Raw genomic sequence first — 24,433 nt, forward strand, 5'->3', positions numbered from 1 at the left:
CATGTGGTTCACGTGACATATGCTTTCAGGTGCATTTACAGACATCCAAAGGTAAGTGGTGATCTGTGACCTTTGGGAGATATGGGTTATCATACAGGTGCCAATATGTATGGGCAAAGGGGATGGACACTATATATTATCTTGATGTTCTTCCTTATTGCATGTAAGTGGAATCCACATACATGTATTAAAGTCTCTCAAACTGACTTGGTGCTAATCCCTTTATTGTTTCAATCTCTACAAAGAAAACACATTACTGCAGTCAGTCTGACTAGACATGAAAAAAATTCAGAATAAATTGCTTTTCTGTTTTCTCCATCGCTGCCACAACTGCACACAAGCCCATACAGACTACACACCTATGGCTACTGTTTTTTCACAACCACGTAGCATTTGTGAAGTTTGAAAAAATGACCATTGGTAATTTATCTGTATGATTAGCTGTGTTGCAGTGTGATAAAGGGGATGTTAACTAATCTGCCTATAAATGGTTTAAATGCAATTTAAATGCATTCAAATAGATTGGCATCTCATTTAAGACTTACATGTACTGTGTTAGTTCATGTATTCTCCTCCTCTTTGAGACTTGTGCCATTTTTACCTGGCTATAAATAGTTTCACATTTTCACGACTGTAGAATATTTTTTAAAATTAAAGACTACTGCTTTGGTTTTATTATACACAAATCCAAAGCAGTTAGAGTACAATTAAACAAAAACAAAACCAACAACAAACAAACAACCTTTATTTGTCACATGCACAATCACACAAGATGCAGTGAAATGCTTGTGCGGACACATTTACTGATGCAACAACCATTATATATGATAAAAAGAAACATATACACGTGTAATGTAATGTTATTAATGTAATAACATTACAAACTAAATATTGCAGATATTTCACAATATTCTGCAGGCACATACACTCATTGGTTCTCAGCTGACTCTACCCACTTTGTTGGTATGTCTCTAAACTCTGTGCCTATTTTATTTTCTCAAAAACAAGACTTTGAAAGAATAAAAATTGGGTTAACTAGCTCTGTTAATTCAAATTAAGATAAAAATCGAGCTTTACACTGGCTGCCTGTCCATCAGAGGATAGAGTTCTGATGCTGGTCTATAAAGCTCTGAATGGTTTAGGACCAAAATACATCAGTGACCTCCTGACCCAGTATGAACCTTCCAGATCCCTCAGGTCATCTGGATCCGGCTTTTTATCAGTTCCCAGAGTCAGAACCAGACACGGAGAAGCTGCATTCAGCTTTTATGCTCCTTATATCTGGAACAAACTCCCAGAAAGCCTCAGATCAGCTGAAACACTCAGTTTATTTAAATCCAGGTTGAAGACTCACCTGTTCTCAGCTGCATTTGAATAAAGCACCAAATCCACACTTTAAGCTTAAATTTCAAAACTTACATTTAACTACTGATTTTATCTACTGTTCTGATTTTATCTGTTTTGATTTTATATACGGTTTTGTTTGTTTGTTTGTTTGTTTGTTTGTTTGTTTGTTTGTTTGTTTGTTTGTTTGTTTGTTTGTTTGCTTGTTTGTTTGTTTGTTAATTAGTTAGTTAGTTTATTTGCTTGTTTTAATCAATTTTAAATCATGCTTTTTATTTGTTCTTGTTTCTAATGTCTCTGTAAAGCACTTTGAATCACTTTGTTGTTGAATTGTGCTATACAAATAAACTTGCCTTGCCTATCTTTAAGTTAGACCACAATATAAATCAGCGTCTCGTGTGTAAAGTGAGCTACATGTGAGTGAACAGACCCATATATCTTCTGTTTAACATGTTTCTCTCTTGGTCAGAGTAACATGAACATCCACATTTTACACATATGGTACATCGGTGAACTCTATTGATCATTATAAATACAGTTATTGGTTTTCTTCAGCTCTGGGTGTTTGTTGTTGGACTGTAGAATTGGGCTTTGCAGCTCTGTCAACCTGAGCATACACTGTCTCTGGCTTGGGGATGTTTTCAGTCTTACAGGATTTTTGTCCAGTATGAAACTCCACCAAAGCATAAGTAGATGTTGGAGAATTACATGATTCGTGTCCTGAGGGAGTCTGACTTTGAGTCTGGCCTGGAATGATGTCCTGGAAATAAATCAAAAGTGCTTTGTTAGGAAAATGTAATAGTCATGATCATTTATCTTACATGTGTTATACAATAATAAGCCAAGAAGTCTGAATGCAAGAGACTGTCACAAACAGTGATGTCTAAATGTGACAAGATAAGCATAAGGATGGATCTGCATCAGCATCAGCTAGATGGAACAGTTGGTGTAGAAAGGAGATGGGGTCGGTTTTAGAAAGTGGCTTGTAAAACAGTTTTGCTCATGTGTAGTTGCAGACTTCAGTCCAGTTTAAAATTTAAAGGATTTTGTATGGAAACAAATCTGTTCTCAATAATTTAATTACTCACAATTAAACCATTTGTTCCTGCAGTTTGACTAGCAAAGTGGGAGAGGTTCTTCTTCTGCTTTTTTTTTTTTTTCAAAAAAAAAGTTTCCGCTTACCTCAGGAACCGCATATATAGTATTTTCCTGGTTCCCTCCTTTACTTTTACCTGTAAGTCAGTCATAGAAAATATAGATTGACTTGCTTGAAATTTAGATTTTGCACGAAAAATTGTATTTCCTTATTTAAGTGTTATATTTACAACGCGAGAGAAAAAAAACTCATCCCTCTTTGCAGTCAAAGTGATTTTTATATTTTTATAGCTTTCATTAAGTGTGAAAAACATGCCTATGGAAGCTGTCATAGTCACACACACACACACACACACACACACACACAAACAAGAACAGCAGCCGTACTATTGTAATGACCACACTGTAACCCCCACATAGTCACAGAATATACACTACATATCAGTTTAACACTGACATTTATCATCTTATATAATATTTGAGTAGTTTGAGGTATATTTATGATATATTTATAGACAAGGTGCATCTTTACATAGATGATGCAAATTTCAATTGTCTCTAATGTGTTGTGGACATCAAGATTGCCTATGAATTGTTGTAACCATCATTACACGACCTCCTAAAGCTAATAAAACAATGTTTACTGTTCCAGTGTTTTCCAAGTCTATACTTTAACATGTACACTGGCACAGCTAAATGGTAAATGGAATGTATTTGTATAGTGCTTTACTTAGTCCCTAAGGACCCCAAAGCGCTTTACACATCCAGTCATCCACCCATTCACACACTGGTGATGGCAAGCTACATTGTAGCCACAGCCACCCTGGGGCGCACTGACAGAGGCGAGGCTGCTGGACACTGGCGCCACCGGGCCCTCTGACCACCACCAGTAGGCAACGAGTGAGGTGTCTTGCCCAAGGACACAATGAACGAGACTGTTCAAGCCGGGGCTCGAACCGGCAATCTTCCAATTACAAGGCGAACTCCCAACTCTTGAGCCACGATCGCTAGGGAACTTTTTCTCCTCTGTCATTCTCCCTTTTTGTTTTGTTTTTTTAAAAAGGGGGGAGAAGGGAAAAGAACAAAATTAATTCAAGAATTTCCTTCTAACCGCTTCCCCATCTTTGTTTTATAATTTCAGTGGCTTGGTTATTATTTATTTTTAGTTGATATTGTTATTCATTTTTAATTGACTTCTTAAATCTCTCACTTCAGAGTGAATGAACACAGTTATAAACACACACACAGAGCATACACAAAGTAGATCTTTACTGTACTAAAGTATATCTTCATCTGTGCTTCTCATGGCATTACCTAATCATATGAGGAATGTGTATTTGTATAAAGTGTATGCTTAAACGGAAAATTTTATTTGTGTGTACTTTACATATTACCAGTTCACTAAAAACATTGGCACTTACATTTCATGATGACACAAAGGGTAATGAAGAGAGTCAACAAGGTGAGAACAACAATCGGAGCTGCAATTGTGATGGCTCGACTGGGAACTGAAATGAAATGAAATTATTATATCACAAAAATTCTGACCAAGTTCAGTACTAGGATTGATTTGCTATCCATCTTCTTCTTCTTCATAATTTATTTGCAAAAAATATATATATTATAGCAGTAAATCTTTTACTGATCACTACAATATTACATTACATACCCCTGGTTGTGGCAAACTGCCACAACCAGGGGTATCTTAAACAAGTTCTTTAAGAAGGCAATACAGATTTTTTATTTGACAACCATTCACAGTCGGTGGTCAGTTCACACCTACATTCAGTCATCAGTTGAGTTAACCCCACAAACTACATGTTTTTGGACATGTAGTTAGGCATGGGGAGAACATCCAAACACCACACAGCAAGGCCTTTAAAATCTGGTTATTTCAGTTTTTCATTCATTGTGAACTTTATTCTCACCTGTCTCTGTTTCACAGTAAGATTTGAGCACCTCGTTAGTCTCTTTCCAGCTCACATGGTTGCTGTGATTACAGAAAATGGTGTCTTGTTGCAGGTAAACAATTAGAGAGGAAAAGTTTTTTGTGGCCTTCAAATCCTTTTCTTCTGCATGAGAGCAGTTTTTACCATCACATCTAAAACTACTGCTGACGTTAAAGTCCACTGTGCTGCAGGTCACAGTCAGGTTACAGGAGTCTGAGCTCTTGGACACTGACTCTACTGTCAGTTTGGCAGGAGTGGCTGGATCTGGGGAACAACAGGTGTTAAAGTATTTAAAACACGTCTATAACGTATCAACATTTCAAAATAACAGTGAAAAGAGAAACCTACCTTGAACTATGACCTTGTATTCAGCTACCCTTTGCTCTTGTTCGCTGATCACAACTGCAGCATAATCTCCACTGTCACTGTGTTGTACATTCTTTAATTTCAAAGAGTAATTTTTTCCAAAGACCTCAGCCCTTCCTGCATATTTGTTATACACTACTGGATCTTTATTAACAACACATTTAGCTATAGTGTTAATGGAATTAAATTTCCAGAACAAATCTATCTGTTCGTCAAGAGTAACATTTTTGTTTACATCCAGGTGTAAGTCCTTTCCATGCAGCAGAAACACAGGCTGTAGCCCTAAAAGAAAACAATTTAAAAATAGAATTAAAAAATTAACAACAACACTAATATCAGAACCGTGTGCATGACACTATATATAGTAAAAGTTACTACAATGACAAAAGGTTATGTCAACTTAAGATCACTAAAATTAATGTGCAATAGTATTTAATTCTCCTGTCCAAAAAACATGTCAGTGCTGACTGTGAGGCAGGCAGAGTCAGACCCAAATGCGGGAGTTGGAAACAAGGGAGGTAAACTAAAAGGCAGTTTTATTGCTGAACTTAAACATAATACAGAATAATGCAGACTGAAAAACAAGGAAAACATAAGTGTGTTGATGCATGCTCAATCATCCAGGTAAGGAAATCCCAAAAAGTTGATTCTGTTCATCTGGGTGCAGCGTTTTTACTGATCCAAGACTGAAGAAGTCACTTGGATCAGTGACAAAATATTTCTCTTACAGAGATGAACAGAATCAAACTTTTGGATAAATCTATGAGTCTTCATGGAGAACAGACTACAAGGAAGGACACAAAAAAGGACAAAAGGAGACAGAGACAATACACAACAAGGGAAAACACAACAGGTGGGAAGATAACTGAAACAAATCAGAGATAATTAGACACCGGAAGAAGAACTGAAGACAAGAGGTCACCAAAGTAAAGAAGGAAATGACTAACACTGACCTGGAAACCTGAACTTGACACAGACAGAAGCCAAAGCATGAAAAGAAGTCTGTTCCAGAAAGGAAGACTGGGACATACTGAAGACAGAAGGGAATTAAAATCGTCTAACAAGGAACCAAGGACTAGAAGCAAAGATAGCAAACAGAAGAACCAAGAAACTATATCATAATCATTATACAAGGTTCAAACATAGATCAAACTTTAAAAACCAAAAGAATATTCCAGAAAAATTCAAAACCCTGACATCAATACTCCTATATCAAATGCAGCTTTTTATTATTTATTTGTTTGATTATTTTTATTATTATTTAGTCACATCTAACTGCTTGCTGTCTACGATGTCCAGAAAATGGTTTGGGCTTCACACGGCAGATAAACCTGGTTGTTTGGAGTTACAGGTTACATCCCACGGTGGTGGTGCACCTTTAATAGCTAGAGATATGAATGAATATATCAAACCACCCAAAACATATCTATGCAGCGTTGAGACCAGGAAGCAGAGAGGCAGTCTTACATATCTCTCAGCTGCTTACGTCCTCATTAAAAACCCACCAAGACCCCATCCCTACAGACACTGTCTTCTCACAGGTCACAGAAAATCAACCAGAAAACAAAATACCCTCAAAATTCATAAAAAAAAAAATATTCAAAATGATTTCAGATACACCAAAGAGGAAAAGTGTTATGTATTAGTTAGTGAATGTTTGGTCAAAGTTCATGGTGGTGAATGATTTTAATAATCAAGTCTTACTAACTGCCAAAATCCTCAAACACATCTGAAAAACAGAATTTCACTCTAGTTTATACATCAACCAAATACGGAGCCCTGCAAGGGACATGGGAGAAAAAAATATAAAACTGAAGTTTTGCGAGATCTCGCAAATGTTTTGGCCGCATTCTGGGATAGGTTGGGTTACAAAGCATATGTCGTCATGTCCAAATTCATGGTCTGCATCCTCCTGAGGACCCGGCCTTCGCGGTCTACGTGGCCTGGGTCCTCAGAAGGTCGGGTAGGCCAGAGGTGAGCGGCTGTGAAATGGGACGGTCTAGCCTTCAGATCTGCGTCACCGCTGTCTCAGTGCAGTTTAATAAACTCAGCTGTCTGCTCCTTGCTATCTAAAATATAACAGGACACTGGTGTAAATTCTCGACCATCTCACACTTCTGTTTAATCAGTTTTCTGTTTGACGTTTTTTCAGCTGTGTGAAAACCCCGGAGGAACCCACCAGGGGGATTAATAAAGTTTTATTTTATCTAATCTAATCTAATAACTTTAATCTCAGCCGAACCGATTTACTCACCAAGAAATAAAACACTGAAAAAGCCAAACAATAACATTTTTAGGTTGTCTAAGTGACTTATACAGTATATAATGTTTAACCTGAGCAGCGAAAGACCGCAGTGATCTGAAAATGATGTGCCGGGAGTTGTGCCATTCTCGGCGGCTCTAGTGACCCTCGAGCTCCCGGCTAGCTATCGAGCTGGTGGGTAGCAGACATCTCCGAAAACGTCAAAGCACTTTTGCAAATATGTGATGTCTTGATAAACCGAGCAGATATTTGAAGTCACACAGCTACATTCTCGCCTGAAAATATGTTAAAAGTTAATTTTGATACCCAGAAAGAGTAATAAGAGTAATATTAAAAACTTAGTAGCGGCTGCCATTGTTGAAAACTGGAATTGGCTGGGCCATGCTATAGGCCACGAAGGATACTCCGACCCATCCTTCAAATTCTGGGAAAAGGAGGACACATTTGTCGGCTGCATTCGGAGGAGTCTACAAATTTGGACAGCCTTCGTCACGTTGCTGTGACGTAATAGGCCAACAAATGCATCCTCAGGAGGATGCAGCCCAGGAATTTGGACACCCCCGACCTTCAAATGCGACCTGCGAAGTATGCAGTCTATTTTGCGAGATCAGATCCCGAGTTAGTTTTGCGAGATCTCGCAAAAGTTCATCTTAATTTTTTTTCCTCCCATGTCCTTCCCCTGTACGTGCCCATTATTCAGAGTTTTGAGTCTCAGACCTTTTCTATGATTTAGCGCTCAGTAGGATAAAATCGCATTAATGTTGCCAGCGTTTCAACATAATTTAAGGAAGTTATTCCACTTTGATTGTTTTCATTGTTATATGCTTCCTAAGAGAAAACGTTAGGTGCACCAGTGCAACTGTGGCAAAAAGTTAGTCTAGAGACCTGTATTACAGATATCAAAATATAGCAATAGAATACCTACTGCACTGGGTTCATATTTATTTTATATATGAAACACTGGATTTATTTTTATTGTTATGAAGATGATACCCATTTATTGTTAATCGGTGAAAGCAGATCATATCCCTAGCCCTATATGAATGGGGTTACTGTGGTCTCCAGTAACCCAGTATTGCAGTCATTTAAAAAAAAACTTAGGACTGCCTTATTTCATCTATGCAATATTGCTAAAATAAGAAACTTCTTGGGTCATTTCAAATAGAATAAGAAGGTCCCTAAATGACTCAAGTGACCTATCTGAGTATCTGTGTGGTGGACATATTAAGAATTGTTTGCTCTGTTCAGTTCCAAAGGAAAAGAAGCTTCAGTGCTTCCTTTATTAATTTATTACTTTAGCAAAGGATGCACTGTGATCATACTTTATGAAATAAGAGGAGAAAATGCTGTCCCATAATTGATAATGTCAGACCAGCTGAGCATTCATGAAAACAAATGATTGGACGGTGGCGCAAAGTAGCACAGATTATTCAAACATTAACTGTAACTCCATATTCAAATTCCTTCCATAACTTGCTAAATGATATAAAAAATTTAAAAACAATATGTTAAATTAATGCTGCTGTAATAAAAGCTGCTTGTTGTCAAGTTGTTGTCTTGCATTAACAAGATTGATGTAAGATTTCTAAAATAAGATTAAGATATTTATTAACTGATCAAAGTGTGTTTAAGGCTCAGTATAATACAGTTTGTATCCTCATAAATGCATTTTTGCCTCAGATTAGCTGAGATAAGAGATAAATCAAGAGAAGATTGAGACAGTGAGGTAAATTACTGTGATGCTAAAGCCACAGAGTGATACTAACTTTGAGCCATAATTTAAGGAGAAATAAAATCCAGCCCGTACACGTCAGTAATAACCAGCATTCTGGCATTAGCAGCAAAAATTACTGAATAAAACTCCAGCAGACCCGATAAAGATACGGAAGAGAAAGCGCTGTCTCTGTCTCTCTCAGTGAGGTAATTCGGATCAAGATAGAATCGGTATGTTTTTAATAGAGAATTAAACCCTTCTCATACAAACTGCTGAGCGCTGAGACTCTGGTGGAGCTCAAGATTTGTCACGAGGGGAGCAGCATTATTACAAACTAAGCCACCAAATAAACCTTACAGGCTGACCTGTGCAAAGTGTAGAAGAGGACCAAAAAATTTTTAGCGTCAGCTCATGAGTCTGCTGTTTGTTAATGAAGAAATTTATATAAAGTTTATATTTGTAGTATTTCCAGTATCTAGTGTACAGAGTTATGATTCATTTGTGTTTCTACGTCATATTTTAAGTACATACTACATTTGAACGACTGTATTATTTCAAAGCAATGTTGATAATATTGAGTAGATTATCCTAGTAAGGCAGTATTGATATGTTATTGTTCCCCCCATGCCCCAACAACAAATGTGAGCAGATATTCACACTACTAAATCAACATCTCAGTAGAAACTAAATTTACTGTATCATTTTGAATTTTATTAGCATCATGACTAAAATAAAGGCATTACTGAAAACAGCATTTTTGTTATTTGATTTGTATTGTGTAAAGTTCTTTAAAAATAACAACACAGTAGCTGTGAAAAAAGAACAAGTTCTTACCTTGTACTTCTATTATGTAGAACAAAAGTAGCGCAAACAAGACTACACCACAAGTCATGATTCTCTCAAATGATCAATGAGGAAGCAGCATAACGTTTTGACAAACCAGACTTCCTGTCAGCTTTTCTTTCCTTTTTTGGGTTGGTTTAATGTTTATTTGTTTTTAGTTTTTATTTAAAAAGTTTCAGTGAGAAATAAATAGTTTAAAGAGGCTTTTCCGTTATAATTGTTAACAAGATGAGCAATGAAAGGGTTATTTTCAGTGTTGTAAGCAATACAAATGTATATTTGGCACGTGTCAGTGCTTGAAATGACATCAAAGAGAGACAAAGACATCCAACTAGACACCCACCCCCTTTATGACTGAACCAAAGAAAAATGATCATGTTAGCCAAGCTCCGTTTGGTAGATGTGTTACAAATCTGTAAACATGCTGATAAATTTATGTTAGGGTTTCAGTAGGATGCAGCTGGGGTTAACATAGTATCAGTAAGACTTAAACCTCAATTGCAGTTTCATTTGAAGTCTTCCAGTCTAAACAGATGGTTCCACATGAGCATAGCTGACTAAGACCTATACACAATCATTTTAATTATGTATATCAGAGGCAAGAAACGCTGTTTAGTAGTATGTGGATTAATAAACTGACTAAAATAAGAGCATATCTGTCACAGCTAATCATATAACTGGAAGACTCACAACAGGCTCAGAGATAAAAATGTTTACAAAAGGCAGGAAAGTACAAAATGAGATGAGAATTCCCTGACAAGCAGCGGAAAGTCCACATGGTGCGAGATGTTTCCTAGAAGAGTGAGAGTCTTCCAGAGATAGTTTCCAGGGTGGTACAAGTTCAAGTGGGTCAAGTGGTGTACAAGAGGAGGATGAAGAAAACCAAAGATAAGATTAAGTCACTAAGCTGGTCTTTAAAGACACTTTACACTCATAATGTGAAGGAAGTATTACAAAGCATGTATTTTTCATCCTATTCAGATCCATTAAGCTCATGGATCACTTCATTTCTAACTATTACTATTCCACATTCTCACATCCCAGCACTCCCCTGTGATGTATCCTACTGTTCCACTTTTTGTGTGATTTGTACACTAAAAAAAATAAGGGGATCCAACAAAGTGATCACAGAAGTGTTCAAGGAATAGTAGGCTACTGCTTTTTACATAAAGGAGAGTTCCTTTAATGTTTGTGCATATCTGGACATATTAATATTATTAAAGCTACAGAGACATTCAAAAAACTGTTACAGTCTGATTTGTTAAAAAACATTAATCATTTGTTTTTTAAAACTAACAATTCAATCATTTTCAGTGTTTGAGTGCTTTTAGTAGACTCAAAATTTAACACACATTCACCTTAACCTTTCAAGATGCAAATTTACATCACATACATAAAGTGCTATGTTCTGAAGCAGCAACAGCAGTCACGCATGACAGAAATCATGAAATACAAATACCATTACCAACATACAGGTCATACTGAACACAAAACGTATCAGCTTTGTCTACTTTTCAGTTGTAGTGCTACATTTAATTGAACTATTACAGTACATGTTTGGGTTTTTACCAGGAAATATAAAATATATTACTCATTTAGAGGAAATCGGGGGTAGGGAGGGGTTGCAGGAGGCAGAAAAACTGCTTTTACTCCTGTTTTACTGCAAAAACTCAGAGTCATATGACCTTTGTACATAAATGTTTACATGTAACAGGGTATGTATTTTAAACACACATTTGCATACATTTTAGGCGTATTATACACGGTTCAGTGCTTCTACTTAAGTGGGCGGGTGTTTCCATCTCACTTCGTCATAATAACGTCTCCAAACCCACTCTTTATTCTGCTCTACTTTGGAAAAAATGAAAATTAAACACCACTGTCTCACACCTTTTTGTAACTTGGTTAGTGCCCACTGAGATTTCCATCTTCTTTACTTGATTTTTGTATCATTTGTATTGTAGTTTTTTGAGTTAAAACTGTATGTAGTGTATGTGAAGTGAATGGACTTTTGCTGTGATCAGATGTAAAGAGCTGTAGTTATGACGTTATTCCTTCATATGAATACAGTCAAGTGAGTGTATCTATATATATCATACCCAGCAAGCATATGACAATAACATACTCCACATGTTCATACAGTAGTCAACATTAATCTGTTCTGTTCATCGATATGATGTTTCACTGATTTGTTATTTACACTGAACTTGGCGACGTCTCCTGTTGCTTTTTAAACCTTCTGGTTTATACTCTTCACACGTTGCTGATGCGAACACTCAGAGGAGCGTCCCTGACCCGACCTCGGTCCTCTCCTCGTTGTTCCCTGTAGCTCTGCTCCAGACGAATCTTCTCTGGATCAGTCACCTCAGGTACAGTCCCCCCTCCATTGCTCTGGTACCCGTGCTGGGGGCTGGATGGCTTAAAAATGGGGGCGGTCTTGGTCTTGGCCACTTTGTCGAAGAAGGCAAAGTCTGCTACATATTTCCCTGAGGGAGACAGGGAAACTACAGGGGGAAACTCGTAGCCCCAGAGGATCTCATCTGGCAGGTAAGAGGTGCGAACCTGACAGGTGGCGGAGGTTGGCTCCACGGTGGCGCTCATGATCACCAGCAACTCAAAGTCAGCCAATTCTGGGTCAGTCCAGCCACCACCTGAAGAAGGTACATACAATGGAAAGAAATGTCACATTAAAGTTAAAGACCAAGAATATCCTTAGGACAAAATGGATGAAAGAAAGTTATAAGAATATTTCACTTAAAGACTTACAGTAAAGGGTTTTTAACCACTAGTAGTGCTCTTAATTTGTGTTATTATGAGCATTTTGTGTGTATCTTCTTTTAATTGGAGATCGTGTATCGGAATTTCAGGAGCAGGACCACGCCTCTAAAAACGCTCCTTCTGGTTGTCATCTCTATGGGTTCCCCCAGTTCTGCAAGCTGTTCATTCTCGTTTACGTGCCCCACCCTCCCTCCCTCCTTGTTTTCGATTCTTAACTTCTTCACTTCTATTTAGTACATGGAGATCTGCCAGGCCCGGGAGCCGTCGGCAGTCCCCTTCGAGGCCTTCCCCAAACCGCAGCTCAATTCATGTCCAAGCATCACCTTTACCTACTAAAACGCTGTCAAACCTAAAATGAGGACGTTGGCCCAGCTAGGGAATCTTTATGCAGATGAAAACTCACGTCAAAAACAAGTGTCCATGCAGATAAAGAAGTAATGGAGACAGAACTGTCATCAGCTTTACAGCCATTTAATTACTGGAAGGACATCACCCATGGTCTGGTTGGGAATCAGAGACCATGTTGTTTCATTTCACATTTCTTTTTTTCAGATGAAGAACTGAGACAGTTTTGTTGCGTTTTCAGTGAAACAAAACTATGTCTCTGCTGGAAGTACTGTTAAAATTCTCCAAATGATCATCTGTTTTTAAAAAGCTGGTTTTATTTAGGCTCTATTTAATAGGTGATCAATAAATAACTATAATGTGGCTCATGAACTAAAATGAGTGTGAGACCCCTGAAGAATGTGACATAGTTACTACATTAACAAATACAGCATCAAGCAACATGTAAAACATTAAGCTAGTGGCTTCATTTTTTTAACGTCTTTTTTTTAATCTTTTGACTTCACAACCAAAAAGAGGAAATTTATTTCTGCATGAATTCAATTTTTGTAAACCTAGTCATGACATTTCTCAGAAACTGAAGCTATTTTTAACAGTTCATTACTAGGCTTATTAACTAACTACAATTTGTGGAAAGCAGGCCTATTGTTAAATTATCCACATACACCAGAAAGGGAGGAATGAGGGATGATGTTTTTCTCTATAACACAAGTGTTGCTGAAAGAATTTGCCTTTTCCTACCAGCACCTTGGAAGGAGGTAAAATTATGCTAGAAACCTTCAGGGTCAGATGTTTGTATGACAGAGGAATGAGACACAAAGGTCAAAGAAATCATTCTGATGCAGTTTGTGACACCATCCGCCGAGTCTACTGCTCTCATCGCTAAACTTACCCTTGGCTGCCCAAGCTCTCAAGGGACTGTTGTCATCGATGACATGGTAGAAGGTAAGGGGCAGGATGAGGAAGGGGCTGTCACTGGAAGTGTCCACTTGAAAGGGGACATTTCTCTGATCCAGACGAACCGTCTCCCCTTCCTTGGTCAGAGACGTCTGGAGCAGTTTTCCAGTCACCTGATAGGAATATTGTGCACATGTTGCTTTAGTTCAACTGGTTCCCAGTTTGACAAATTTCTCATTCACACTAATCTATGACCATCCATCCATCCATTCGCTACCGCTTATCCTTTTCAGGGTCGCGGGGGGCGCTGGAGCCTATCCCAGCTGTCATAGGGCGAGAGGCGGGGTACACCCTGGACAGGTCGCCAGTCTGTCGCAGGGCTAACACATAGGGACAGACAACCATTCACACTCACATTCACTCGCACATTCACACCTAGTGGCAATTTGAATTATCCAATTAACCTATCCCCACAAGCTGCAATCTATGACCTCTAAACCTATTTTTATTGTCTAGTCTTTGCAAGTATGGAGTGTGTTACGGCTGTTGTCGTGGGCTGGGGTTCTGACATATAAATGTGACTGTGCAGGTGTGCCTCCAGGAGTGGTGGATCCTGAAGATGGTGTGCCTGGATTGGATGATGATCTGGAGGCGGGGTATAAGATGACGCGCTTGAGGATGGCAATCCATCCATCCTCGGTTTTACCCTCAACCAGCTGGGGTTGCGACATGCCCTGTGTTGTTTTGTGAATCCAGCAGGAAGTAGGGGTGGACCGCCTTTGCAGTTGGGCACAGTTTTCTCATGTTTTGTTAGTCAGCGAAGTAAGTGATTGTTGTTTGGTCATGTTTCTTTGGGGCTAGGCAAGCAGTCGCTCCTCTGAGTTAGTTTCCTTTTGTCTGCTATTTTGGCGTGGGTCCACCCCGAAGCCTGAGTGTCTCCTGTGAAACCCATTTTTGTTTTGTTCTTGTAAATAAACCATCTCTTATTTTAACTTATGGTGTGATGTGCTGCTTGGGGTCGAACTGGGGGTGAATCATTCCTCTTGTTGCGGTCGGGTCCGCTAGACCTGCCGTAACAAGTGGAACTTTTCTCAGCTACTGTATACTTAAAGTATCTGCATGCATACTTGCCTGACACCCAATCAGGAGACTTTTGCGCATGTTGGCCACCCGGATCATGAGGCAGGGGCGGCCCTCGTGGGCGGACACCACAGCATGTTGGCTAAACTTCACTGTCTCACCGCGCTTCTTTGGCCGGGCAACCTGATCAGGAGGAACTTGGTCAGAGTCATCTTTGTTAATGATTATTGAGTAAACCTGCAGCTCACATGTACACTGCAGTGTTGTTTTAGTCAAGACAACTTCTGCTTTTTTTTAAAAAAAAAATGTTTTCAAAACACAAATTAAGACCTGCACGGCTTTGTTGATACAAGGCACTTGTCTCTTTTCATTGCATCTTACATGGATATTTCATTTGTTGGCTACCTTGGCCAGAAAGGTACCGGTGATGAAGATTTCCATGAGCATGGTGATAACCAGTTGAACTATAAGAAGGATTATGGCAGCTGGACATTCCTCAGTGATGCAGCGAAAACCGTATCCAATGGTTGTTTGGGACTCCAGGGAGAAGAGGAAAGCCCCCGTTAGCGTCTGCATCTGCATCACACAGGGCGTGTGGTTTGATGGAGGGTCAAACTCTGGAGGAAAATGTTTAAAAAAGCATCAAAAGCTCTTTTAAGTCATTTTAAAATATAAAAATAAACACTTTTGTTATTATTTGCTTTTTAGTTTTATACACATTATTATGGAACAACAGACCAGAATATTTAAAGTCTGGCTAAAAAAGGGATTTTGCTATTAAACACACTGTCTGCTGAGACACGAGTAACATCAGCGGAAGAGGGGGAGAGGCGTGTGTTAACGAAAACTAAGATAGAATAAAGATATGATATAGTTGCCAGATTATAGCTAAAACTTCACTTTAACCGCAAGATAAGTTCAGTAAAAAAAAGAAACAACAGCCTCTGCATCTCTTTACAAGCCTCCTATAACATTCACCCTCACTGCATATGCATCCTGGTTAGCACAAAAAGTAAGGAAATTAGTTAGTTATTTTTTTTGTTTAACAATGCTTCTTGGCAATAGATCTGTTAGATTTGTAAGTAAAATGCATTATTAAATGCATGATTAAATTTAAATTCAAACAAATAACAAAATATAGAGCAATTAAACTGAATAGCACTGGCAGCTTTAAGACAGGAGAAGGCATGATCACATCACCCCTGTCCTAGCTAACTTACACTGGCTCCCCGTTAAATACCGTATTGATTTTAAAATACTTTTGCTTAGTCTTAAAATTCGAAATAACCTGGCGCCTAGCTACCTAACTGGTCTCTTCGACTTGTATAACCCTAAGACAGTACTATGATCGTCTAGCCAACTGTTATTAGTGCAACCAAGGTCACGATTAAAGACCAGAGGTGACCCTGCCTTTGCTATGGCCACCCCTAGACTCTGGAACAATCTCCCAGTCGATGTCCGCACAGCTGAGTCCATTCAATTGTTCGCCAAAGAAACCCAGTTGTTTAACTTGGCTTTTGAAGCAAATTAGTTTGACTTTGACCCGCTGCATTGCACTATGTAATTGTATTGTTCGTACCTTGTTTTACCTGTCATGCTCTGCCCCTAATTTTATCTGCACTGCGGTACAATTGTGAAACAGTTTGATGTACTCCGGTCTTTTAAAATGTGCTATAGAAATAAATTTGATTTCATTTAGTTTGAACAGGAGATCTTGTTGGCTCCACTTTCCCTTATAGTCACTTCTTTAGTCAAGGTTATATTCACTATTATGGTTGTTTTCACACTTGTCTGTAGTCTCTTTGTTTTGGTGTGAAGAAGGCAATGAGATCTGTTTCACACTTCTTCTTGCATTGCTCAGTTGCACATACATTGAGGTTGAGTGTCCTAAACAGACATGACTGAGGTTTTGCAAGAAGTCATGACGTGTAAAGCGCAATGAACACCTGAAGTCTGGGAAGCTTCTTAGCAAACACTCCTGTTTCAGTTTATGCAATGACTGTGTGCATTCGGTTTGAATGGGTTTGAATTCACACACACAGCACAACGGTTTTTCACTTTTTAAAAGAAGTCAGCAGGAAGTCTAAGTATTAAACTGTCAGTGGTTAACAACTGAAACACTTGAATAGTTAGATATTTTTGCACTGACCTGCAGGTTTTAGTGTTTCTCAAATGTATAAATAATTTGGGGTTTTAAAGTCAGCACTGACATTTTTTCAGACATTTCCTGTATTCGACCCATAATAAACCACAAACCTGCGCAGGAAGATTAGGTACTTTTTGTGCAGATGACTTGAAGTCAAAACTGGAAACTTTCTGTATGATTCAGTTACTAATTATGTAACTGAAAAACACTTTTCAGGTGTAATAGTGAATGATTGTTAATGTCAGTTGAAACTTTTAACTGAAAACCCGCTTGTAGATCACTTAGAATGACTCCATGTGCCAAACTCAAGGCCGGTGAGGCGTGTCAGTGTGAACCTATGACCTGATCTTTGCTCTTTTAAATTTCTCCCTGCTTTCTCACCAAGAAGGTCTCCATGGACCAGTGCGACCAGGTACCACAGCACCCCGAACACGAACCAGGTCCCTGCAAAAGTGGCAGTGAACAGGAAGAACTTGTAGCGCCACTGCATGTCCAGAAATGTTGTCCAGAGGTCACGCATGTACAGAGCACTCCGTCCACTGACATGCTCGATGCGCACGTTGCTTCGCCCATCTTTGGACAGGACACGTCTCCTCTTCCTCAGAGACCCTCCCCCACTAGATATGCCACCACCAAGTAAAGGTTTTAAGACATCTGTCTGTGTCTGCGAGTGGCAAACTTTATGTGGAGAGGAGCTACGAGAGGAAGGAGGTGTGGCAGATGTCATCTGGGAAATAGAAAAAAATGGAATACAATGTTTTTATTGGTCATTTGTCTGACACAAAGTACACATTCTCATCCTGGAGTGCAAAATATGTTATGCTTTAAAATATACAGGATCTGCACAATCCTTGTTAGGGGTCTGCAGGTATAAGCTGTGGTGTAAGCTGCAGGAAACCTTTGCATTTTGTGGTTTTGTGCTTTTTACTTTGTTTTTACTTTCTTTTTAGGTGTAGGCACAAAGTTAATTGGTTGGATTTCAAAAAAAGCTCATGATTTGAGCTCCTTCAGAACAGTAAGCCTGCTAGCTGAAAAGAGGCAAGCTGAGTGTGACATCCGACACATGTTAGAGGAACTTTAGTTTCATATTTAAGCAGAGCCAATCTGATAACAGTGGCTTCCTGTGTACAGACTTTACACTCTTCCCACTATGACTAACTGCAGCTGTTAGTAACTTCCCTGCAGATATCTGCTCTCTCATTAACACATTTAAACTACGTGTCTAATATGTGTTTGTTTCAGCCTGGTAATAATTTTAATAACAGAATAACAAAGATGAAAGGTCATGCAGACCCACACATGTTGTTGTGGGAAATTCTTTAGCTGGTGAAACTGTTCTGGGAGTTCACTCAGACAGGAATCCTCTCTGGTCATGAGTCACTCTCCAACAGAAACTGATTGAATGTAATAATAGTTTGAGGAATTTACTAAAATTCACTGTGTTAATATTAGAACACCACATATTCAGTGAGTAGTTCTGACAGAAGAATGAATAAATACACATATTAACATGTACCATATATTTCATTTCCAATATCATGGCTCAAGGAAAGTTTTCTGAAGCATGAATATTTTAGCAGCAATGAGAAGTGCCACCCTGCCAACAGTTTAGAGGCAGCAAATCAAGGATTATGAGAAGGCAAGGCCAGTGCCATATGGCTGTTCTTATAGTATGGATGAGTTAGACTGTGTAAACCCTAAAAATATAAAACAGATAACACCATTAAAAAAATGTGAGAAATAAAAGAAGAAACCCTTAGAGGGCAAGTTAACACTAACACATTTTAAATGTCTGTACCCTGCCCATTATTTCCGTAAATAGGCATTCTTGGTGTTTGGAAATTTACTGAAATATAGTCATGAAGAAGTGACATATGCCGTCACTGTGTGGCCCAAAAGGGGTGCTTTGTTCTTCTTTTGATTGCGATCTTTGAAACTAAAACCTGAAACAGGAAGAACAAACCTTTCTTCACGTTTCAAAACTTATTGGGTTTCAGCTTCATGTGTTGTGTCACATAGAAGATAGAGAACTCTCCTCTTGTGTAAATCATTTCTTTAGAATAGTCTGTACATGTTTTTCAGGTAAGGTGGGCTGCTTGGTGCTTTTTATGGTGGTTAAACGGTAGAGTGAGTCATTAAAATGTGGTTTCAAAAAGTAAATTTCAGTGACTAAGTATAGTTACGCATGGAAGTCATACATTATCTCACCATGTCGTGCCTGTGACTCACTAGCTGTAAACTACTAACCAAAAAAGCTAACTAACAAATATGTGACCAGTGATGGAAAGATAAACTATGATATATTCTGACTCATAGATGCTAACTCCTTTAGCATGTTCTTTGAAATGCATGCATTTCTTCAGACTGACAGCATCTCCATCACTGTCAGCTGTCAGCTCCACTTTGTGTCAGTTAACATGATGGTGAATGCTAAAGAGGAGAGACTTGGTATTAGAGGAAGTACAAGCTCACACATCTGTTAGTGTGGTTAGATCTTTCTTAAGACCAGGTTTGGGCGATGTATACTTGATGTGAAAAACAGGAAGAGAAACAGCTGCTAATCAATGTTTAGTCCCATATTTGGACTAACCCTCATCTAAAACAAAAGACCTGTCTATTTCTGTCTTTAGAAAGACAAATTGAATTTCAAATGTCCCCGTGATCTGATAGCAAGTATTTCAGTTTTTCAGTTTTTACATTTTGGTATGTTTGCATGAATATGTAGATGAAAGAATATTTAGATACAGGTCATGTCAGACAGCTAGCTCCTGCATAATTTGACATGCTCACTTACGTTCAACAAATGATGGAGGTCAAGTGAGAGAATAGCCCACAAAACAGGGAGATAAGGAAGAGGAAGGTGAAAAGAAAGAAAGAAAGAAGACAGTAATTAGGATGCATTCATTGACGCAACAGACAACCCACACAGAGACTCATTTGTGATCCAAAGGACAGAGAAGAAACTTGAAAGAGTCAATTAAGGTCAAAATCTTTGTTGGAAACTCAGACGTTTATCAAGATAAAGTTTATTTAAAAAGCTTACTGTTGATTCTGATCAGGGAGACCTTTAGTGGACAAAGAGTGAACTTCTGACTGGAAACCAGAGACAGCAAGAGACAGTGAGAGATGGATAGGGAAAGGGCCAGTTCAGCTTTCTGTGTGCTTTGGCCTTGTTCAGCCTGAGACTTGACTCCTGTGAAGTCTTTTCTCGGGTGTTTTACACTCTGGATCCTCAGAAGATCACTCTGTGAGAACTTCTCACGCTCATTAAAGCAGAATGTAAAATTCTCCTTTTCATGTAAAAGGATATAAAAGCTCTCTAGTCTTCATGGTCCTCTCAGGCCAAAAAGTAAGTGGCCACCTGTTAACATGATAATTTGTGATTACTGGGAATCTTATTTCAGCTTCCTGATTGTTGATAAAATTTTGGAGCCTGGCTTCAGGGATTTGATCCCACTCAATGACAGAAGCATCGGTGAGCTCCAAACGTATATTAGTGGTGGAAGTAATACTCAGATGTATAAGTAAGAAGAAGTCCTGCAATGCAACTGAAATCTTTTGTAATAAAATTGTGTTTATTATATTCTGCATATAATGATCAGTGTGACAGACATATTACTAAAAACACTGTGAATTTGTGGCTTAACGGCATTTTATTCTTGCAGCTAGTCAAACTGACACTATTTTCAGCTGCATTTACACTGTTTTTCTAAAGCAGTTGTTTATTTCTGACAGACTAGCTTCCTCCAAAAATGACAATGTAAATTACTCGTGCAAGCATAAGTTGGGCAAGCTTCAGCTGTCTTGCAAATGAGGTCTGGTGTAATCACCATCACATCACACAAACAACAAGGCAAAGTTTTGAGGGGTTTTCTCCATAAAAGGAATTGATGGCAAGAGTGCCAAACAGAATCTGAAAGCAAAACTTTAAACCTAATTCAAGATTCTCACCCTTCATAATGCCGCTGTGCTGGGGACTGTTTTTCTGTCTCCTATGTTTCACTTTAGAGGCACTTACATGTGTCATCTTCATAGCATAAACGAAAATTATCATTTACTTGGATTCTCAGCCTAGAGTTTGGACCCTACTTGGATGTTCACAATAAAAACAAAGATGTGTAAAAGGTATAGGAGAGAAAAACAAACAGCTCTTACTTTCTCTCCTTTTTCTAAATAACAGATTTTGCCCCTAGAAAATTTGAGCGAAATAAAATTAATTCATATAAACAGTTCAGAGATGAAAAATCGCTTTGCTGAAATTTGTAACAATTCACATCTGCAACAAGACAACAGGCCCAGAGATGCTTTTGAGGAAGTTTGCACGCAAACGAGTTTAGAAACACTTTTCTCACTCGTCTGCAATGTCAAATAAATTTCCAGTGAACTGCATGTAAGTGCGGTAAAGGACTTAATTATTATACACTGTCACGGTCCAGCCTGCAGCCAGCATCTGTGCCAAAGGCATTAGATAGGGCTGAGGTCAGGGTTTTTGATAAATTCTAAACTGCAAAAAATTTTTTACTTTTTTGCACAGATGTGAAAATATTATTTCCTCATTCTCATCTCTAGACCAGGTGTGTCCATATACTTTTGCCTCGTAGCATAAATCAAAAATAGCTCCTTTGCTGATTGTGGATTACATAACCGATAAGCTTTAATTACATCACACTTTTGTGAGCCATTCAAAGGCTTTGCACTTACAATGGATCAATTGAAAACTTCACTCTTTCAACTCTGCATCACCCTCTTACCCAGCCCTGTCCCTGTCAGCCGCGCACACACGAATACGCTCGCAAATTCTACTACAGCCATGTATCAGATAACTAATAGAGTAAATGAGAGGGAAACTATTAACGAACCTCTCCAGCAGGATGTATTCCATCTCCATGGCAGCGCTACAACTTTACTGTACCTGCAGCCTCAGTGAGACGAATCCAAGAACTCAATCAAAACTTTTGTCTGACAAAAAGAGCAGTGGATGTTTTCCTGATCTCCCTCTTTCTCTTTTCCTCTCTCTTCTTCTCCTTTCCTCTTTCTCTCGCCTTCCTTCCTTCCTTCTCTCTATCTCTCTCCCCTCTGTGTACACAGGAATGCTTTGTTGCGAGCTCAGATAAAAGAAACAAAAGGCGCCATTGACAAATACGACTCTGTGCCCATCCATGTGTGTGCGTGTGCGAGAGTGTGTGTGATTATGTGAGAGTAGGATTGAAATTACATGTGTCTTTTATGTGATCGTAGGTGTGTCATTTTGTATGCATGTAAATACAAGTGCACAGCTATGCATGTGTGCCAGTCATGTTGTGTCAGTATAAATACGTCTTCACATTGTGAGGACTCAACGTTTCACTGATGGAAGAAAAGCAAGTCGTCACAACGTAAACACAAATCAGTGCATTTTGAATGAATGAGTAAAAGTCCTGAATGTCCTGTGAAGTGGTGTGTGTGTGTGTGTGTGTGTGTGTGTGTGTGTGTGTGTGTGTGTGTGTGTGTGTGTGTGTGTGTGTGTGTGTGTGTGAAAATGAAAGAGAGGGAGAAATGAGTAAAGTGGAAAATGAGAGCACACAGACAGAAGGGGAAAGAGAGAAAGATCTGTGACAAAAGGCCCTCATTAGTATTCTGGAGTGAGGAGTAATCCCCCTCCCTCCCCTCCAGACACACTCACACACACTTTTCTCCCCCTTCTTATTTTATTTGTTATTTTGTTTTTTTCCTTCTGTCAAAAAATTCATTAAGATTCATTAAGAAATAAAAACTTTTTTCTCATCCTCTAAGCGTCTTTTTACTGACGATCTAAAGTTCATTTATTAGACGTGTTCTCCCTCTTTAAAGATCAGATTTGGGGAAATATAATCGACAATATCATGCTATAGTTTCATTGCGATGGAGATGCGGGGAAGTGTAAACTTCTTCAAGTGTTGATCAGATCTTCACCAAAAACTGTTGATTTACCTCTTTTGAGGCAGCATTGAACCTTTTTTAAGGTAAACTGAAATAATAAACTGGAGCAAATATGCACAATAATAAACCTTCTGCCTGGTTTACACTGTGAAATAAACTGAACTCGATTTGTATCCACAGCTTTCAAAGCATTTTTAAGTTTGTTTTATATGGTATGTTTTACAGAGATGGAAAGAACAAACTGATCATTGCTGACAAGCTGATTGCTGATAAAATGTCCATCTATCTATCATCTTCCGGAAACCAAGATATTAAGAGAAACACTTTAAGGAACTGTGAAACTTTACTTCAAAATGCAGCACAAAAAGACAAGTCCCCTTTATTAACTTTTTATTTTGTAAATGATATATTCAAGATCGTTTATGCTACTGTCATGGATTTTTGTGTTTTGCAACCTCTGATTGTGCAAGGCAATGCTCTCATGATCTAATTTGCAGTGTGTCAGCATTTTCTGAAATATTGTTTAGGTTCAACAATACATGCAGTAAAAAATCAAATCAATTTAATAAGCTCAAATATATAATTACACACATCTACACAATTGCTTTGTCCTGGAGAATTAATTCCATGGAGAATTATTACTTTACGAGTCTAATGATCATCGGGTCCAACTCTGATTTATTCTTTCGTATTTCCAGCGCACTTTGTTGAGAATTCATTTGCTTACCTTTTCAGCGCAGGCTGCAATCTAATTGACCCGTACAGAGAGGAGTTAGGAGCCTGGAGCCTCAGCCTTTCGTCCACATGGCTGCTTTGTTGTCATGCTCACAGGACACAATTGGGACTGTAACTCTGCAGGAGTAACTTCAACACCCTGCGTCCCACGACACTGATACACTGCTGAGGAGAATTATGGAGACAGTCACTGGCTCATCGGGCTCTTGTTTCGGACCCAAAGCCCGCTCTCACTGGCTACAAATTCTTCCCAAAGTGACAGGACTTGGCTTTATAACAGGCCCCTCTCTCACTGTTCCCCCTGAGCTCTCTCATTCCTGAATCCCTGTTGCGTCCTGAAAGTCTGTGTAATTGGTGTAATAATTGATCGCCACTCCCCACAGTCTCCCTTTTTCCTTTTGTTTTTATTAAAATGACACAAAGGGCCATGAATACATCATACAGGCAGCACACCAGATTCACGCAGAGAGAAATAAACACACATGTTCAGTGCCTCGCGTGCACATTCTGCACAAACGCACACAAGGACATGTGCACGCGCCAACAAATGGCCCTAACAAACCACCCCCTGCAGCAAACCTACACACACACAAGTACACACACAAACACTCTTTTAGGGGAAACCACAGAGCACCCTATTCATTTCTTCTGTGCCCGGCGTTTGCTGTGTCCAAGAGCGTCTGTACGGAGCATCCTGTTAAGCTCCGCCACATAAAGAGGGGCATCCGTGAGGTGAATACAACCCCATGGTTTGGCTCAGGAGAGGGTGACAAAGCATTATTTAATAGAAAGAGGACCATTGGTCAATGAGGACCATTGGTCACATGTGCAGAAGAGTCCACTTTGAACAAAGTGCAGGATCAGCCCTGAACTTTATTTTTGTGTTGTTATTGTTGCCATCAAGATGTTCTATTTTAAAGCAACACTGGAGCCTTTCTGTATTACCCCCGACCGCCAAAAAAACAAGACACATATATGAA

General features: G+C 38.9%; 2 protein-coding genes across 3 annotated transcripts; both read right to left on the reverse strand.

The window, feature by feature from the left end:
* Positions 1-1,477: 1,477 nt before the first annotated feature.
* On the reverse strand, positions 1,478-10,651 carry LOC146687297 (uncharacterized). The gene is made up of 6 exons (XM_085439468.1): positions 9,566-10,651; positions 4,737-5,036; positions 4,368-4,652; positions 3,861-3,947; positions 2,527-2,576; positions 1,478-2,104 (listed from the first exon to the last, which is right to left on the reverse strand). The coding sequence occupies exons 1-6, from the start codon at positions 9,621-9,623 to the stop codon at positions 1,883-1,885; spliced, it is 1,002 nt and encodes a 333-aa protein (XP_085295594.1). The 5' UTR covers positions 9,624-10,651; the 3' UTR covers positions 1,478-1,882.
* Positions 10,652-10,727: 76 nt separating this feature from the next.
* On the reverse strand, positions 10,728-23,792 carry LOC146687298 (ATP-sensitive inward rectifier potassium channel 10-like). 2 transcript variants are annotated; one of them, XM_085439466.1, is made up of 6 exons: positions 23,446-23,792; positions 17,202-17,547; positions 15,080-15,291; positions 14,726-14,857; positions 13,590-13,767; positions 10,728-12,225 (listed from the first exon to the last, which is right to left on the reverse strand). In XM_085439466.1, exons 2-6 carry the CDS (start codon positions 17,545-17,547, stop codon positions 11,828-11,830), a joined length of 1,266 nt encoding a protein of 421 aa, XP_085295592.1. In that variant the 5' UTR covers positions 23,446-23,792; the 3' UTR covers positions 10,728-11,827. The 2 variants fall into 2 exon arrangements, with proteins under 2 accessions (XP_085295592.1, XP_085295593.1); XM_085439467.1 differs by lacking the exon at positions 23,446-23,792 and adding an exon at positions 21,680-21,868 and having other exon boundaries at positions 17,202-17,515.
* Positions 23,793-24,433: the final 641 nt, after the last annotated feature.

The sequence above is a fragment of the Copadichromis virginalis genome, linkage group LG18, assembly GCF_057382275.1.
Source record: "Copadichromis virginalis isolate Kocher_CV1m ecotype Utaka linkage group LG18, C_Virginalis_male_GT1.1, whole genome shotgun sequence".
NCBI classification, from domain to species: domain Eukaryota; kingdom Metazoa; phylum Chordata; class Actinopteri; order Cichliformes; family Cichlidae; genus Copadichromis; species Copadichromis virginalis.